This window comes from Pinus tabuliformis, chromosome 4_2 (assembly GCF_031772625.1).
Source record: "Pinus tabuliformis cultivar Carrire ecotype Pingquan chromosome 4_2, CPIR1, whole genome shotgun sequence".
In the NCBI taxonomy this organism is placed as follows: domain Eukaryota; kingdom Viridiplantae; phylum Streptophyta; class Pinopsida; order Pinales; family Pinaceae; genus Pinus; species Pinus tabuliformis.
In genome coordinates, this window is record NC_142304.1 from 689,575,162 (window position 1) to 689,594,960 (window position 19,799).

At 42.1% G+C, this 19,799-nt stretch overlaps 1 protein-coding gene across 1 annotated transcript in view; it reads right to left on the reverse strand.

The window, feature by feature from the left end:
* Window positions 1-15,213, reverse strand: part of LOC149171334 (vesicle-fusing ATPase-like) — a 165,588-nt gene extending 150,375 nt beyond the window's left edge. Inside the window, exon 1 of the mRNA XM_089425930.1 lies at window positions 14,787-15,213. Within this exon, the coding sequence (XP_089282056.1) occupies window positions 14,787-14,983 (197 nt within the window). The 5' untranslated portion in view covers window positions 14,984-15,213. The remainder of the gene's footprint in view (window positions 1-14,786) is intronic.
* Window positions 15,214-19,799: the final 4,586 nt, after the last annotated feature.

Genomic DNA, 19,799 nt, shown 5'->3' on the forward strand with positions numbered 1-19,799 from the left:
TGGAAGAAGCATAAGCACACTTTGTTTGGAGAGCAGTTCTTATTGTGAGTAGTTGGCCTGGTCTCAGAGAGTTTGTTTTGGGTCTTAGGTCTTGGAAGTCTCCTTTGAAGTTTATATGAAGTTCTGATGGGTTTGCCCCCTCGGTGGGGTGTTGCCCTGGAATGGAGCCTATATCTTGTGTTCATTGTGTTTGGCATTTATCTTGATGATGAAAGAACGTAATAATATTAAGAAGAAGAACCTAAATCACAAGTAAATGTCATGTAAAGGAAAACATTAAGCCGCCCTATCAGTTTTCCAACAAAAGATTCCACCCTAACCAATCTGTTTACCTTTCTGAGTACAGGGCAAAGTTCTGAGTGGCAGATCATTGTTCTGAGCCATTATCTGTGGCAGCGAGGAGGCAGCAGATTACTGTTTTGGAGTGGCATGGAAGGTGGAACCCCCTTTCTCTGTGACAGCGAGGTTGGAGACATATTCCCAAGATAGCAGAGAACTGTTTGTGGTTTGCTGAAGCTGCGGGAGGCTAATATAGGCCTACCTGAGGGAAGGAACTTTTTGAGGCAGTATTCTGTGGCAGCTAATTGTCTCCAAGCAAGATAGTTTTGAGGCAGGTGAAGGCTATCCCTTGAAGCAACGAGGCTGGAACCAGCCCTGAGAGTCAGTGAGATATTGCTTTGAGGCAGCGAGTAGGGTAGAACCCAATCTTCTGTGGCAGTGAGGGTTTCTGAGGTAGCATTTTAATCTGTGGCAACAGCAGGTCACTTTCTTAAGTTTATGGCAGTAGCAGATCGCTGTCTGAAGCAGCGGATCACTCCCCTAAGGCAGCCAAACGGTTGTGACCCTAACACAGAGACAGCGGGTGAAGGATGAACCAGGCAGCGGATTGTCAAGGGTGACAGGGGGGCCGAGATACACCTCGCTAGGGCTGCGAGGACTGGCAAGAGGACTGTGACCCCTCACGCATAGACAACAAGTGCTGGAAAGAGAAGGATGAACCAGGCAATGAATTGTCAAGGCTGACAGGAGCGCTGAGATTCACCTTGTTAGGGCAGCGAGGGTTGGCAAGACAGTAACCAGGACTGGGGACGCAGCTGAGGCAATGAAGGGAATTGACAACAGCCGATCTGGTCAGCCTGGGTTAAACTGAGGTAAGAATAGCTGGGAAACCAACCGTTGTGTAACAGAACTAGATAGTACTAGTTGCAAACATGAAGTTGGAATTATAGCCGTTTTGGCGGATCATTGTGTTGTATAGGTCTGTTGTTTATTGGACAGTTAGCCCTAATCTACAATAGTTTGCTGACGAACATATGGTTGTTTGAATATCTTTGTCATGTCCCTTCCTAAATTAATTTGGAACAAGATTAATTATTACATTTTGGGGCCAATTTTGGAGGTGATGGGGCCCATTCAATTTTATTAGGAGGTTAGACTTAGCATAAGTTATTTTGTTGTGGTTAAGTTGATGTGGTTAAGTATACGTGGGGGCCACCCACACTAGGAGAATACGCACTCCCTAGTTCGATTTGCATGGAGGAGAAGTCGTTGGTTAAGTGAGGGACCCACGATGGAGGGAAAATGGAGGGAAAAGTGCTCCACAAAATCTATATAAGGAAGGCAGCTCTCCTCATTTCATTCATCTTTTGGCATATCGAATTTCTCTTTGGTTGCTCGAGCTACTTAGCCGAGTCACTTGCTGTTTAGCAAGAGTTCTTCAAGCGAAGAGCTCACCCTTTCTTCGGGGGACTTCGAGTGCCACCCTAGAGAGGTTTTTCTTCAGTCTTTCCGGAGGAGGATTTCATTGTGGTTTCCAACAGTTGCATTCATCTCCAAGTGGTGCGTATTTCTGGAGGACGCAGTGAAGGGAGCCTGATTTTGTTTGTGGCATCTTGCAGAGGAGTTTTGGCCGGGAGGATTTCAGGAGAGGAGGCATAGGAGATTTGTTGTCATTTTGGAGCGTTTGGGAGCTAGGGGAGAGTGCTTCTCTGTAGTGTGACTTTCGCACTTCTTGGGCTAGCGCAGAGGCAGCATTTGGTGCATACATGGGAGGTAGAGTATCAGTCTTTGAGGCTGAACTTTGTCACGGGAGCTAAGGGAAGCATTTGTGGAGGAGATTGCTACATTTCCGAAGCTTGGGAGGAGGATTTTGCTTGTATTCCTTGCAGGTCGTATTCTTGAGTAGTTTGGAGGGCATAGGGCATATTGGAGGCCGAATTTGGGAGGTTGGATTCAAACCAAACCCTTTTTGGGTTTTTGTGGGTTTTGGTCAAGGAGCTTGGGGCTGAATTTATAGCATTTTCTGAGCAGTGGAGGTGGAGTTTCTTGCAGTTCCTTTCCAGCCAGCAGTGTAGTTTTCTGGGATAGCACAGAGCATTAGAGGAGCAGTCATTTCTAGCATTTGAGATCATTGTCTTATCACCTGGGTTCTGTCACGCTTGCCATTGAGGCAAGCCCAGGTGCATTCCTCCATACTATTGTACTTGCTCCATTGATTAATAAAATGGCTCAGTTGGTTCTACTTCTGGAGTTTTTATGAGCATTTATTGATTGTTGAAATTTTCTATGTTGTAAATCGTTTTTGCTTTGCATATCATTGTTTATTTAAGTTTGGAACATTACAGTGGTATCAGAGCTCAAATTCTGGCTCAGCCGTGGGGGAACTTTCCTATGAGTGAGGAGGACCGACAAAATATTACTTACAGGAGGCAAAGGTACCGGAGCAGGGAGAGGGAGTTGGAGATTACTCCAGACACAGAGGATCGTGGGAAGACAGTGGTAGCAGAGGATATGGGGGAGCCCAAGAGCAGGGAAGAAATGGCCTTCGATAGTCTCTTGAAGGCCTTGAGCGATTTGGCAAAAGGGCAGAAGGAGATGCTGGACGAGATCAAGATGCAGAACCAGGAGTAGAGCACTCACCAGGAGTTTATATTTGGAGAGACTTCAAGGGCCTCTCAACAACTCGATCACCTTTCACCTACTACGCAGCGGCCATCCTCGAGTGAGCCAACTCGAGCTACTTTACCTTCTTTTATACCTTTGGCACAAGGTGAAACGGGTGGAGGAGAGGATCCATCGTTGATGGGAGAGCATTTCAGGGAGTGGCAGTCCATGGGAGCAGATTTCAGAGAGGCTCTATCTTTCAGAGATTATTGCCAGCTCAAACAGAATGAGAAGGGGAAGGGCTATGGAAGCCATGGTACACAGAATTATGAGTTGCACCGCACCATTGGGAAGATGTATTTTCCCACCTATGATGGCACTACCAAGTGCACAGCATGTGCTTGGGTGGAGAAGCTGGACACATACTTCTAGCTCAACAGGATGACAGAAGTAGAAGCCATCAAGATGGCCACATTGCATTTGGAGGGGGAGGCACATGATTGGTGGTTTCATGGCTTGTCCACTTTGGGGCATGCCAGCGTGACCTCCTATGAGGACTTCACATGGAGAGTAGTGGAGCGTTTTGATCGGAGGGATCCAGAGGCTCACTTCAGGGAGTTGACTCAGCTCATGATCTGAAATGGGGCACTAAAGGCTTCTTGTCAGGCTTACAAGAACCTCTCCCACTCCAAAGCTTATATATTCCCAAGATCTAGGCTTATGATTGACAATTTGCGAAAATAAAAGAACTTGAAAGAGGTGTATGCTTGTGTTTGTTTTTAGATTGTTCAAGTTCTTATGTACATTTGCTTATGCTAATGTAAAACACACATAACAGTAAATACAATGCAGCAAATAAGCAAACACATGAGACAACAATATAATATGGAGTTCACCCTGATATCTTGGGCTACGTCTCCTTGAGCTCTAATCAACTCGATTAGGCTCTTTGGGATTATGGATGAATTCTTTTACAAGTTCCATACTCAACTCCAATAGGTTACGACTGAACCATTGGGCTTAGAATACCATTTTCATCCCTGGTCGTTTGGCTCTCTGGCTCTCGGCTCTTGGCTCTAGCTCTCAGCTCTGGCTCTCACTCTCGCTCTGGCTCTGGCTCTTGGCTCTGGCTCTTACTCTCGCTCTGGCTCTAGACTCTGGCTCGCACTCTCGCCTTTGGCTCTGGCTCTTGGCTCTCACTCTGGCTCTCACGAGCTTCTGGGTTCGCTCGACCTCCAAGCGACTCTCCGTCAATTGAGCTTTCTGGTTTTGCTCGACCTCCAAGCGACTCTCCATCAATTGAGCTCTCTGGTTTCGCTCGACCTCCAAGCGACTCCAAAACTTCCTCTTTCAATTGTGCTCTCTGGCTTTTGTGAGGCATCCCTCCGGCTCTGCAGCTTCCTGTCCGTTCCTCTCTGTGCAATCATTCCTCTGCGTCTCTTCGACTGGCCCTCTGGCTCACTGGCTCTGTGGCTCTACGTCTTCTATAACGCATTCCTGTTACAACACATCATTGTTACAAAACGCCTGCTTACAGCGTGGCAAGGAGAATGGGAGCTGTTACAAAGAAAATACACAGGCGGCCTTTCTTCGAGCAAATTCCCGAAAACGGAACAAAATTCCAATACACAGAGATATACGCGAAAACACGGAAAAACCCGACCGAAATCCTTAAGACGGACTTCAAAGGAATATCAACCCACATCTATAACCTTTTCGGGTCCGTGCTCTTATCGCACATCGCCAATCGCATTGCGTATGGCCAAAAAACCCAAATACACAACAATACACTGAAAATCTGAAAATTCAAATTTCGAAATTTATGCAATCGCATTCATAAACCTCATCGCGTCCGTGCCTCAATCGCATATCGTAATCGCATGTCGCGTATGTCAACAACCCTTTGTGCGATCCGATCACCGATCGTCGATCGCATCGACGTATCGCTATCGCTTTATCGGCATATCACAATCGTTGTGTTCATCGCACGCCGTCACTTGACCCTCCGAAATGCGATTAGCGATTAATTCCCGACCGTTGATCTGCTCCTCAATCCGACAGTCAATATTCCATCGCAATCGCAATGTCCAATGGTTCGAGGTCTGTGCGACGTCCGCTATATGGTTCCGATGCAATATATATATCACCAATGTCGATCGCTGATCCCGCTTTATCGCTATCGCGAGTCGCTCTACCCGGGTTCCGATATCACATGCAGGCCTTCCTCCGATGCGATATATTGAAGATCGCTAATCGGGGGTCCTTAAGGCCTTTGGTCTAAGTCCTCCCTTGGAACCTTTCTGATGCGACATTTCCTTAAGGAACGCATATTCTCCATTAAGTCCCATTTATAAGAAATTGCCTCCTTTTCAAAGGACAATGGGCAAATTTCTTTTTACAATAACTTCTTCATCCGAAGTCCGTTTTCGCCCATTCAAATTGCGTTAGATTCAGAATGAAGAGATCTATGCAATGAGACTATTTCCAAGAGCATCCTTTGACTTTCATTTTCCTCTGTGAGGAATATTTTTAGACTTAGAAGTCTATACTAGATCCATTTTGGATCACGCCTTCCCACTAAAAAGCTTTTGGACTCCAAAAGACTGATATATTGATCTAAACAGTAAATGAGAGTACCTCACCCTCTTCTTTTAGCCTCCATACACTTGCCTTACATAGTGCCTCTGAACCAAAGCCTTTGAACACTCCCTTCCTGGATGTGCTTGTCCTCCTGGGAAGAACTGTCTTCCTCCTTGACTTCATGCAGAACTCCTGAAGGAGAAGGTCACAGAAGGTAGTTTGAACTTCTCTGCCTTGATCATTGATCCAAGGTGGCTCAAACCAATGTGAAGTTACATCTACTTCACAAAATTTTCATTTGTATCTGTTTGACATACTGTCAACAACAACTGTTAACAACAACTGGATGGCCTAAACTCTTGCTTCAACAAAAGAAACAGATTTCACATCTTGTGAACACCTCCTTGTCTTTATATCTGCATACAAATGATTGACTAGATAACAAGCCAACAAAACATGCCTTTAAGACAATTGACCCTTCAAGTCAAGCATGTAGAAAAAGAACTTTAAGATTCTTTTTCAAAGATGAAACACTTCATCATTATCTCCATCTTGGAGACCAAATCAACTTTTTCCAAGTCAATATTACATTACATGCATGTTTAAAAACAAAGCAATCAACCCTTCAAGTTAATCACACATACATGTTCAAATACAAGGGAATCATCAACATCCCTGTGTTCATGCATATCATGCTTATGCATGCATTTCATCCTTTGTTTTAAGCATGCATTTCATCCTTCAACTTTCGCTTAAGTACACTGTATTTTCGAAGCTTAAATGAATATAACATTGCAGCAATAAAGTGAGTCTCCGACTCAACTTTTCCATTCACCTTCTTGGTAAACCCTGCAACTTGCATTTCATTAACAAAGAAATGCAAATAGATGCATTATATCAATAGACATACAATCTTAATTGGATAAGAACTCTAACCATTTCTTACCAAACCATTTCAAAGGTCCTTCCTTTGTCTGCACATCAACAGCAACATGTGAATCATCTTGAAACACATCATTTATGGAAACTTCCTTTCCATTCTTGCCATTTTCTCTTTCCACCTTCTTCAAGTTTCGTGGAAGCATTGTTGGATTCAAAGTCCAACACTTTTCAGCGATGTGTCCTTGCTTATGGCAGTGAGTGGAACACATGTGCATCCTCTTGACAGCATGATTTGCCTTGTCCAGTGGACCTTTGGCTTCTTGCTTCCTTTCCTTCAAAAGTTTCCTGTATGTGGCCATTCTCTTCCAACATCTAGAAACATTATGGTTAACCAAACCACAAAAAGAACATGCAATTCTTTTCCAATGCTTATATGGAAATTTACCGTGCTTTACATAATCAAAAGGAATATGATTAAAACCATATTTATACCTTTCTTTTTCACCTTTATTACCTTCATGAGGAGGTGAACTAAATGAAGAAGTGGCTCCTTTTGAAACATTGTCAATCTCTTCAATGGTTTCAGAGTTTCCACAACTCTCTGGTTCAAGTGTATGCTTATGAACACCTTCTTCCTGCAAATGATGTTTCAAGCTATTGCATTCCCCATGAATACAATCTTTACACTCTTGAGGTAGAAGACCTGAAATGAAACTCCTTCTTGGAACTGTTTCAATTGTCTTCATGGCAGCTTTGGAACTTTCTCCATAAGCTTGTCCATAGCCAAGACCCAAATACTTAGGCCTTTCCTCAACCATTATTGGCTCAACAATACCCTGTGCATGTTTGCCCAAGCCTTTTCCTTCATAGCCCATCTTGGACATTAACTTGGAACCTATGCCTCTGGTATGTTTTTCAAAAGAACCAACATAAACATTCTTAGAGGAATTCGAAGACAAACTGGAATTGTTTACCTCTTCTTCAAGCTGATACTTGACTAAGGCTTCTTTGGTAACAAAGAGCTATGTCTCCAACTCATGCACCCTTTCCAGGTTCATATTTGTAATATGAAGTTGGCCTTCCACTTCCTACAATTTGTTAGAAAGCAACTGCTGCTCTTCCTTCATGGAATTCAACTGCTCTCGAAGTCCAACACTCATTTCTCTCACCATATCCATCATGATGAACAAGTCTTGCTTCATGTCTTCATCAAAGAATCTTGTGATGAAGGAAGGATTTGAGGACTCACTTGTAGAAGTTGTCATTATGAAAATGAACAAAAGAACTTCAAACAAGATTAACAAAGAGCTTATTCAAGCAACCTTTTGCAACAAACCTCTTGTGCTTCAAGGATTGCTTTGAGGTCCTTTGGGATAAGAAGAATGCCTTCAGCCCTTCTTCCTTCTTGTCCTCTCCTGGACTTAGCTATCAATAGCTTTCCCTTCACCTCTACAAACTCAAACAATAGTCAGTTTACAAACAATCAAACAATCAATCCTCGACTGTTTAAACACCTTTCAAGTTAAGCAAGCAAATAGATTGCTCTGTCAATCAAGCATCCTGCTTTGATCAATCAAGCATCATGATACCACCTACCCTGGTATAACTTAACTCTGATATCACCTTCTTTGAAGGTGGGGTTAATTAACCTGATGCTCTGATACCACCTGATCTGAAATGAGGCACTAAAGGCTTCTTATCATGCTTACAAGAACCTCTCCCACTCCAAAGCTTATATATTCCCAAGATCTAGGCTTATGATTGACAATTTGCGGAAATAAAAGAACTTGAAAGAGGTGTATGCTTGTGTTTGTTTTTAGACTGTTCAAGTGCTTATGTACATTTGCTTATGCTAATGTAAAACACACATAACAGCAAATACAATGCAGCAAATAAGCAAACACATGAGGCAACAATATAATATGGAGTTCACCCTGATATCTTGGGCTACGTCTCCTTGAGCTCTAATCAACTCGATTAAGCTCTTTGGGATTATGGTTGAATTCTTTTACAAGTTCCACACTCAGCTCCATTAGGTTAGGACTGAACCATTGGGCTTAGAATACCATTTTTATCCCTGGCCATTTGGCTCTCTGGCTCTCGACTCTTGGCTCTCGCTCTAGCTCTGGCTCTAGCTCTTGGCTCTGGCTCCGGCTCTGGCTCTTGCTCTCGGCTTTGGCTCTCGCTCTAGCTCTTGGCTCTGGCTCTCACCCTGGCTCTCACGAGCTTCTGGGTTCACTCGACCTCCTAGTGACTCTCTGTCAATTGAGCTCTCTGGTTTCGCTCGACCTCCAAGCGACTCCAAAACTTCCTCTTTCAATTGTGCTCTCTGGCTTTTGTGAGGCATCCCTCCGGCTCTGTGGCTTCCTGTCCGTTTCTCTGTCTGTTCCTCTCTTTGCAATCATTCCTCTGCGTCTCTTCGACTGGCCCTCTGGCTGACTGGCTCAGTGGCTTTGCGTCTTCTATAACGCATTCCTGTTACAACGCATCATTGTTACAAAACACTCGCTTACAGCGTGGCAAGGAGAATGGGAGCCGTTACAAAGAAAATACACAGGAAAAACCCGACAGAAATCCTTAAGACAGACTTCAAAGGAATATCAACCTGCATCTATAACCTTTTCGGGTCCGTGCTCTTACCGCACATCGCCAATCGCATTGCCTATGGCCAAAAAACCCAAATACACAACAATACACTGAAAATCCGAAAATCCGGATTTCAAAATTTATGCAATCGCATTCATAAACCTCATCGGGTCCTTGCCTCAATCGCATATCGAAATCACATGTCGCATATGTCAACGACCCTTTGTATTGTGCGATCCGATCGCCGATCGCATCGGCGTATCGCTATCGCTTTATCGGCATATCGCAATCGCTGTGTTCATCGCACGCTGTCACTTGACCCTCCGAAATGCGATTAGCGATTAATTCCCGACAGTTGATCTACTCCTCGACCCGACAGTCGATATTCCATCGCAATCGCTTTATGGCAATCGCAATGTCCAACGGCCCGAGGTCTGTGCGACATCCGTTGTATGGTTCTGATACGATATATATATCGCTGATCCCGCTTTATCATTATCGCGAGTCGCTCTGCCCGGGTTCCGATATCACATGCAGGCCTTCCTCCGATGCGATATATCGAAGATCGCTAATTGGGGGTCCTTAAGGCCTTTGGTATAAGTCCTCCCTTGGAACCTTTCCGATGCGACATTTCCTTAAGGAACGCATATTCTCCATTAAGTCCCATTTATAAGAAATTGCCTCCTTTTCAAAGGACAATGAGCAAATTTCTTTTTACAATAACTTCTTCATCCGAAGTCTGTTTTCGCCCATTCAAATTGCGTTAGATTCAGAATGAAGAGATCTATGCAATGAAACTATTTCCAAGAGCATCCTTTGACTTTCATTTTCCTCTGTGAGGAATATTTTTAGACTTAGAAGTCTATACTAGATCCATTTTGGATCAGCTCAAGCAAACGGACATCCGAAGCATTATATTTCGGAGTTTTTGAGGGTCTCAGTCATGGTGCCTGATTTGTCAGATGTTAGGAGAGTATACACATTTGTGGAGGGGTTGATAGAGCCACTACGAGGACTGGTGAAGTCAAGTAAGCCATCTACTCTTCTGGAGGCTGTGACTTGTACGCTAGATTTGCAAGGGGCCATCCCCAAGACCCGGCACCATTTCCTCCACGCACTCCCTACACTCAGAAGGGAGGTGACACTAGAGCACCTGCAGCGTAGAGAACAACCCCCAAGGATAGGGACAGTTGGATGATGAAACCAGGAGGGACCTCAGGAGGAGGAAGTTGTGTTTTACATGTCGAGAGCCTTAGGCACCAAGCCATCGGTGCAAAGCGGCAAGGCCCATTACATCGAGGTCTTCTCAAACAGCGATCAGGAGGACGAGGTGAAGTTGGAGCTTGGTGGAGGAGGCAACGAGGATCCAACAGGGAGGGAAGCACCACCACCACCAAAGGGAGGAACATCTTTTGCACTAGTCAAGCGAGTCCTAGCTTCTTTATGCAAGATTCCCAAATTTTTTACCATGAGGATCAAAGGTACGGTGTAGGGGCAGCGTGTCTCAGTTTTAGTAGACAGTGGGGCCACCCATAATTTTATTGATGCTTAGATGGTCTAGAGGAGGGGCATCACCACTGCAGAGTTTGAGGGGTTTTCAGTCCTAATACCAGGAGACAGGACTATGCAGTGCACTCGATATGTTCCCGCTCTAACAATGACCATGGGGAACTATTCGATGACAGACCACTTTTTCGTGGTGGATGTACCGAACACCAATGTGGTGTTGGGTGTCCAATGGTTGTATTCCCTTGGCCGAGTTACCACCGATTGGAAGCAACTTGTGATGGAGTTTGTTGGGTCGGATGGCAAGCAAGTGGTTCTTCGGGGCATGCATTCATACCCCCCTCAGACAGTTTCGGCCCACAAGATGGAGGTCGATTTGAGGCATGGAGAAATAGCATGGGCAGTAGAGCTGAGGATTTCAAAGGCTGGGGGGAAGGCCAAGCCACCACATCCAGACATACAGGCAGTACTGGATAGATATCCGGTAGTCTTTGGAGACATACCGTCGGGACAACCACCTGACAGGGGGTTTGAGCACACTATAGAGCTGGAGCCTAGTGTGCAGGCAGTCATTACTACACCCTATAGGCATCCCAAAGCCTATAAGGATAAGATTGAGAGGGCCATCAGGGAGCTATTGGCATTGGGCCACATCAGACCGAGTTCTAGTCCATTCGCTTCTTCGGTTGTGCTGGTGAAGAAGAAGGATGGGACTCTCCACATGTGTATTGACTACAGGGCCCTCAAGAAGAAGACGCTAAAGAACAAGTATCCCATTCCGCATATTGATGAGTTGATGGACAAACTTAGAGGAGCCAAGTACTTCTCTAAGATAGATTTGTGGTTAGGGTATCATCAGATTCGGGTGAGGGAGCAGGACATCCCGAAGACAGCTTTCAGATGTCATTATGGGCATTTTGAGTTCCTGGTCATGCCTTTTGGGTTGACCAATGCACCAACCACTTTCCAGTGGTGCATGAACCATGTGTTCAAAGGCCAGCTGACCAAGTTTGCACATTTCTTTGCCATTCCGACACGATATTCAGCTTCACAAGTGGCAAAGTTGTTCTTTAGGGAGGTCTTTCACCTACACAGACTCCCTAAGACTATAGTCAATGATCGAGATAGCCGATTCAGGGGGGATTTTGGCAGGCGTTTTTCAGGCTAGTTGGCACCGAGCTCACCGCGGGCACCAGTTACCATCCACAGACCGATGGCCAGACAGAGAGGGTGAACGAGTGGTTAGATGGCTATCTTGAGAAATATGTGACAGGGCAGCAGAGAGCTTGGATTCGATGGTTGCATTTGGCTACAACACGACACATCACATGTCCATTGGTATGACTCATTTTCGTGCTTTGTATGGGTATGATGCTTTGTCTTTTGCTGACATGTTTTTGGAGACAGCAGGGCCCCAAAGGCCAAAGATTGGATCCTAGAAAGCCAAGATATCCTCAAGGCTCTTAAGGATAACTTGCAGACAACTCAGAATCAGCAGAAGATATATGCTGACAGGCATCAAGTGGAGAGGCATTTCGAGGAAGGGGACCTGGTGTACCTTCGATTGCAGCCATACCAGTAGTCCACACTTAAGCAGAAGGGGGCCAAGAAGCTACAGCCGAGATTCTTTGGGACTTACAGGGTGATCAAGAGAGTTGGAGAGGTGGCTTACAAGTTGGAGCTACCACCTGGGAGCAGGATCCATAATATTTTTCATGTTTCATGCCTCGAGAGGGTGTTGGGGCAACAGGTTACAGCAGCTGTGGAGTTGCCTCCACTTGATGATGAGGGGTACCTGATTTTAGAACCGAAGGCCATCTTGGAGACCAAGGAAAGGAAGCTCAGAAGCAGGATCATCAGAGAATACTTAGTGCGATGGAAGAGCTCGCCAGATGAGGATGCTACTTGGGAGGCAGAGCACATACTTGAGCATCCAACATTGAAGTTGCTTGGGGACAAGTAACATTTGGGAGGGGAGGATTGTCATGTCCCTTCCTAAATTAATTTGGAACAAGATTAATTATTACATTTTGGGGCCAATTTTGGAGGTGATGGGGCCCATTCGATTTTATTAGGAAGTTAGGCTTAGCATAAGTTATTTTGTTGTGGTTAAGTTGATGTGGTTAAGTATAAGTGGTGGCCACCCACACTAGGAGAATACACACTCCCTAGTTCGATTTGCATGGAGGAGAAGTTGTTGGATGGAGGGAAAATAGAGGGAAAAGTGCTCCATGAAATCTATATAAGGAAGGCAGCTCTCCTCATTTCTTTCATCTTTTGGCATATCGAATTTCTCTTTGGTTGCTCGAGCTGCTTAGTCGAGTCACTTGCTATTTAGCAAGAGTTCCTCAAAAGAAGAGTTCACCCTTTCTTCAGGGGACTTCAAGTGCCACCCTAGAGAGGTTTTTCTCCAGTCTTTCCGAAGGAGGATTTCATTGTGGTTTCCAGCAGTTGCATTCATCTCCAGGTGGTGCGTATTTCTGGAGGACGCAGTGAAGGGAGGCCAAGTTTGTTTGTGGCATCTTGCAGAGGAGTTTTGGCCGGGAGGATTTCCAGAGAGGAGGCATAGGAGATTTGTTGTCATTTTGGAGAGTTTGGGAGCTGGAGGAGAGTGCTTCTTTGCAGTGTGACTTTCGCACTTCTTGGGCCAACGCAGAGGCAGCATTTGGTGCACACGTGGGAGGTAGAGTATCAGTCTTTGAGGCTGAACTTTGTCGGGGGAGCTAAGGGAAGCATTTGTGGAGGAGATTGCTACATTTTCGAAGCTTGGGAGGAGGATTTTGCTTGTATTCCTTGCAGGTTGTATTCTTGAGCAATTTGGAGGGCGTAGGGCATATTGGAGGCTGAATTTGGGAGGTTGGATTCAGACCAAACCCTTTCTGGGTTTTTGTGGGTTTTGGTCAAGGAGCTTGGGGCTGAATTTATAGCATTTTATGAGTAATGGAGGTGGAGTTTCTTGCAGTTCCTTTCCAGCCAGCAGTGCAGTTTTCTGGGACAGCACAGAGCATTAGAGGAGCAGTGATTTCCAGCATTTGAGATCATTGTCTTATCACATGGGTTCTGTGATGCTTGCCATTGAGGCAAGCCCAGGTGCATTCCTCCATACTATTGTACTTGCTCCATTGATTAATAAAATGGCTCAGCCGTTCTACCTATGGAGTTTTATGAGCATTTACTAATTGTTGAAATTTTCTGTGTTGTAAATCATTTTTCCTTTGCATATCACTGTTTATTTAAGTTTGGAACATTACAATCCTTTATTCCATTGGTACATTAAATGGAAGGATTCTTATTGTTATATGAATTGATGAATGTTGCATTGTTGTTATGAAATGTAATCCTTTCATAGTTTGTTAAAACCATAGATCAAAATCGTGCCCTAAGGGTAATTTTCCCAAGAGGGATATCACAGCAGCTGAGCCAGAACAAAACTTTTACGTCAATCCATAAAAAAATCTCAACAAATTTAATGAAGTTGTTCATCTCATCACAACAAACGAAGTTAAGCCTCCCCAAAAGAAACCCTGTGTGTGGTAATGAAGTATGCCAAATCTCCCTGGCAAGTCATCTCATCAAATTTAATGAGGTTGTTCATCTCATCACAACAAACGAAGTTAAGCCTCCCCAAAAGAAACCCTGTGTGTAGTAATGAAGTATGCCAAATCTCCCTGGCAATTAAGATTTTATAATTAACTCTTGGTTAAGAATCCATGTCCACGAATAAAAGGTATAAAATAAATTCCACCTTGTTACGTTCCCTTCCATCCACATCTCCCAATATCAATTACTGGTTTGTTCACCTCGATTAAAATTTCTGAGTTCTATTTCACCCATTTAGCTATCATGTCTACTAAGATCCCGATGCCCATGAAAGAGTACACTGAAAGTTGAAACCCATTTCAACAGGCTTTCTACATGGTCTTGTAGTGTTTTCAGTTTTAAAAGAATCATTGCCTTATATCGGTAATTGTATAAGTTTTTTGATTCAAAATGTTTCCCAATCCGAAGGTTTGCATAGTCAGACACATGTAAAAACATGCTAGCGATTGGCCATTATGAATCCAAGTCATTTTCCGCCAATTTCAACGCTGATGCAGTAAATAACTGTTTGAATATGTTGAAAAAACTGTTCGTAAACTGAATTCGACTATAGATCGTCGATTGGCCATTATGAATCCAAGCCATTTTCCGCCAATTTCAACACTGATGCAGTAAATAACTGTTTGAATATGTTGAAAAACTGTTCGCAAACTGAATTCGACTATAGATCGTTCTACATTAACATTTATTTAATTCGTGCATACAGTCAAAAGATTGAAAAAATGCAGAAAATTAATTTCAAAGGATATCGCAATGTAAGAACCATAGAAGATCCAATGGATGCCAAGGCCTGACCCAATCCTGGAACCATGAAGCTTCGCAGATCAGAAGAAGAACAATATGCACAGTTTGTCAGTGCCAAATCAGCTCCTGGAGTGTTGGTCACGACCATTGCTCTGCTATTTCCCATGGTTGATGCTCCGCGCATGGCTGGTGCTCCGCGCATGGCGATCGAATCCTGTAAGGTCCAATTTTTTTTAAGTATAAAAGATCTGTGGTTTCCGCAATGGTTGTCTAGGGTTTAACTGAAACTGAGGATAGGTTCTCGATGCAGCTTAAGTCGGAGATTTAAGCTTTCGCAACGGGCATCCAGGAGGTCTGCTGCGAATGGGGGAAGAATGAGTTCCTTCGCCCGTAAGAGTCGTCTGTAAGAAATGTATTGAAAAAAGGTGAATTGAAAAATTAAAAGCAAAATGGAAATCGAAATATATATTAAAAAAGGTGAATTGAAAATTAAAAACAATATGGAAATCGAGAAAGAAAAAAGTATTAAAAAATAGGAATATTTTTAACATATGCCCCTTCATCTTTATAAAGTTATTAGTGATGTACTTATAATGGTATGTAGGTCGTTTCTTAATCAAACCATAATACAAGTTGTTTTTAAAGGTTCTTAAATTTATTTTTTTGAGATGGTGCGTGGTTGAGGGTATTTTTATGAAGTTATTTATAAAAATTAGTTTAATTAATTATTATGGTTATTGGTAATTCCATATATCAATTCTATATTACTTTTTTCTTTTTCTTTTTCTTTTTTCTTTTTTTTTTCTGAATGAAAAAGCTTCAATATATTATATGAGAAATATAAGAGTCCAAAAATATATAGATACATCCGAATTGTTCTAAAATAATGCAATATGCCACATTTTGTCTAATATGCTCCTATAATCAGCAAGGATGAAAAACAGATTATCTATGTAGCTAAATAACTATCTATGTTCTGTAAACAGTACAGAAAAACATGATTTAAGTAGAAAAACATCAGCTGATGAGACAAAAATATCAAAATCTGAGAACTAAAAGTCCGGCAATGCAAAATCTTGGATCTGGAATGTAGCTCCCTCCGAAAATATCTCGAGAAACCAAAGTCCAGGAGTGGAGATGAGGCCCAATTTAGAAAGTGTATCAGCTGTAGAATTTTTGACCCTGCTGATGTGCTCAATAGTACTATCAACCATGCGGTCCCAGTAATAGTTGATCCTATCTCTCCAACCGGTCAGGTGCGGCGCCAAAATGTGATTTCTCCTATTTACCGAATCAACCAAAATTTTCGAATCTCCAAAAATAGCAACCTGTTGTATGTCAAGGAAGATACAAAATTTTAAAAGTCCAGTGAGTGCTATGGCTTCAGCCATATTATTGGAGCCATGACCGCCGTGCCAGAATGATGAAAAATGCGTAGATTCATTTATCTTGATGTAGAAACCACAACCACATTGACCCTTCTGTGCGGCCCCATCGAAGAAAGCAGACGGCTGAGAAGACTGTTCTGATGAAGGCTGAGTGGGAAAATTTATCTTATGCTTGATAATCTTCTGAGGTAGGGATTCTAAGTATACAGAGATCAAATCCATGATTTGTGCATATGAAAATCTTGAGTTTTTGAAAATGCAGTGGTTGCGCCATTTCCAAATAAACCACATGGAGAGAATGCAAATTCTACGCTATTGTATATTCTGCTCGCTGCACCTTAATATCCACTTATGGATCGAGTCCTGCACACCAAGAATAAAACCAAATACTCTTTCTAATTCCTGCCATATCTGATATGTCTTTTTACATTTTAGAAATATATGAAAATTTGAATCCTCGTCCGATCTGCATAAAGAACAGACATTAGGTCCATGCCATCCCGTTTCATTAAATTCTCCCAGGTTAGGTTTCTGTTGTGAAATGCAAGCCAAGCGAATAGAATCATCTTCGATGGGCAACCATCCTTCCAGAAAATTTGAGGGAATATAGAGGAACCGAGGGATTGCTGCCTTATCAACTGATGATAAATCCCTTTTACTGATACATCATCCGCCTCTTTCGGAACGTTCCAAGTCAGGAAATCTGAGTCCCTAGATTTGAAAATACCGCCATTCTGAAGCTTCGACTTGATGCTATTCCAATGCTGCGCGATCACATGAGGCATATTCAAATCATCAGCGTCTTTCCACCGCGGGATGGGGCCTAGCCATTCAGCAATCAAACTATCCCAGTAAAAGAAACCTCTTCTGTGGAAATAATAAAGTAAGGGATCAGGGATATCAACTTCTTCAGCTCCACATTTGAAGCGATCTTTGCCAATAAGGATTTTATTCCTCGATTGTAGATGCCAGATTAAATTCTTCAAGCAGTATGATTCAATCCTCCGGAAACTAAGCCATATTGGGGATCCATATGATGCGCCGATAGAACCTTTCCGGTACCAGTAATGGAGGCTCTTCTTTCCTAAATACTTCGATCGAACCATGAGACTCCACGGCCCCTCACCCTGAATGGCTCTCCAAAAAGACTTGCACAGAAGAGCTTTTCCAAATATTCGCAAATTGGATAAACCCCAACCCCCCATATTCTTAGGAAGAGAAATACTAGAGAGCTTTATATGGGTTATTATTTTTAAAGTGGGTCAAGTATTTAAGGGTTTTTAAGGGTTTTAGAAAATAATAATTTTGGATTCAAAGATTTAAATAGTGATTGCCAATTTATTAAATATGTTCGTTTCTCTTTACTATAGATACAATCATTATTACGATAGAATATTTTTTTATGCATATTTAAGTAAAGGTCTTAATTATGTGTGGATTAAAAAGTTGTGATGAAAGTTGAAATCAATTCTTGGATTATGAAAGTATCGCATTTGTTGCAAATTTTACATTGAGTATGGTCATGTGGTGGCTCCTTGCTTAAAGGAAAAATCCTCTTTAACTCCAATGAAAAACTCAAAAGCCCTCTCTATGAAAGACTTGAAGCTAGGTAACCACTGCATATACCCAAATAAAATTTCATAAGATTTAGCCTAGCCATTCGATGAAAGCATGACCACAAAAAGGTTGTGAGATCAACTCTTATGGAGTCTAGTTAGGTTACTAGCTACTCATATGGCTAGTAATTGACATCACCCTCCATTCAAAAAATTCAATCAAGAGGAGGTAATCTCACAAAGTGTTTCTTCAAAAGAATAAAGACTTTGGCAAGATCTACACCTACTCCTTAAATTACAACTATAATAGCATCTAATAGTGCTAGGAAGTATTATAAGTGCCATATAGTACGAGATAACTCCCCATCCATTATTACACATAAATGGAACTCCCTTTGAAATGCAAAAGAGAAGGCATGGATAAAATTCCTCAAATTAAGAAAAAAATCACTTATACTCCAATTTGATTTTCTCTCTAAATTCAACCATTTTTTATTTTTAAGGTATGTAGAGGAATTGGCAATTGGGTTAGTTTCGTACTTGTGTGACACGGTTCTAGTCCGTGTGAGATTGTTGTGTATAAAATGTTGGTATCATTGTTCTACAAATTGGACGAGCCCGTCATGCTTTTTTAGAAAGGAACGGACTTGTACCACCATCGTAATAGAAGATATGTACTGGAACTAGTAGCCAGGGTGTATAACAATTTGACATGATTCTTGTGAGATCAACTCCTATGGAGTCTAGTTAGGTTACTAGCTGCTCATATGGCTAGTAATTGACATCACCCTCCATTCAAAAATTTCAATTAAGAGGAGGTAATCTCACATAGTGTTTCTTCAAATAAAAAGAATAAAGACTTTGGTGAGATTTACACCTACTCCTTCTGAAATTACAACTATAATAGCATCTAATAGTGCTAGAAAGTATTATAAGTGTCATATCATACGAGATAACTCCCCACCCATTATTACACATAAATGGAACTCCCTTTGAAACACGAAAGAGAAGACATGAATAAAATTCCACAAATTAAGAAAAAAATCACTTATACTCCAATTTTATTTTCTCTCTAAATTCAACCATTTTTTTATTTTTAAGGTATCTAGAGGAATCGGCAATTGGGTTAGTTTCATACTTGTGTGACACAGTTCTAGTCCATGTGAGATGGTTGTGTATTAAATGGCGGTATGGTTGTTCTACAAATTGGATGAGCCTGTCATGTTTTTTTTTGGAAAGGAACGGACTTGCACCACCATTGTAATATAAGATATGTACTGGAACTAGTAGCCAGGGTGTATAACAACTCAACATGATTCCAAAACTACCACGCAATAAGTTGTATAACAACTCGACATGCTTCAAAAACTACCCATGCAGCTAGCCTCTATTTTGCTTACTTGCATTGATGATAAGCGTTAAACATACTTGAAAGGAAATAAAACAGACCTAGTCAATTTCTTGGCTAGGAACCAAGCAAAAAACCTTAATGTGATCTATGGTCAAACCTTTAGTTTTATAAATGTATATCCCCTTTATTCAATGTGGGTATGGGTGTTAGATTTATTTACCATTTGATAGAATGTTATATCATAATTAAGACCCAAGTCTTTGGATATTCGCTCTTCTTCTTCTCTTCTTCTTCTTTTTTCAATCTCTTTTATATTTGTTAATATTATTTTAATCAGTTTTCAAAGGACAATGGCTTGAGTGGTGGCTAATAGGTTTAATTCCCCCTCCACCAGGTTACTATTGTTGAAAAATGCAACAAGAAATTCTCAATTTGATTTGCCTAATTAAATTAGAAAATTTGAATTTCCACATCAATAAACAACTTGGATTCTGTTTACTTGTGTGACATGGATTGTGTCACCCAGTTTACTCAGTAAATCTAAGTTGGAGGAGTTAGAGTGCAGTCAAGCATGTGTGATTGCTAATTTGTAGCAATCAAAGTCAGTTATTTCAAATTGTTTTCAGTTAAACTAGTTCCAACTGTTGGAGAACTAGTGGAAGATCAATTGTGTAGTGAGACTTCAGTCTAACTCAGTGATCATCCAGTTAACTGACCAATCAG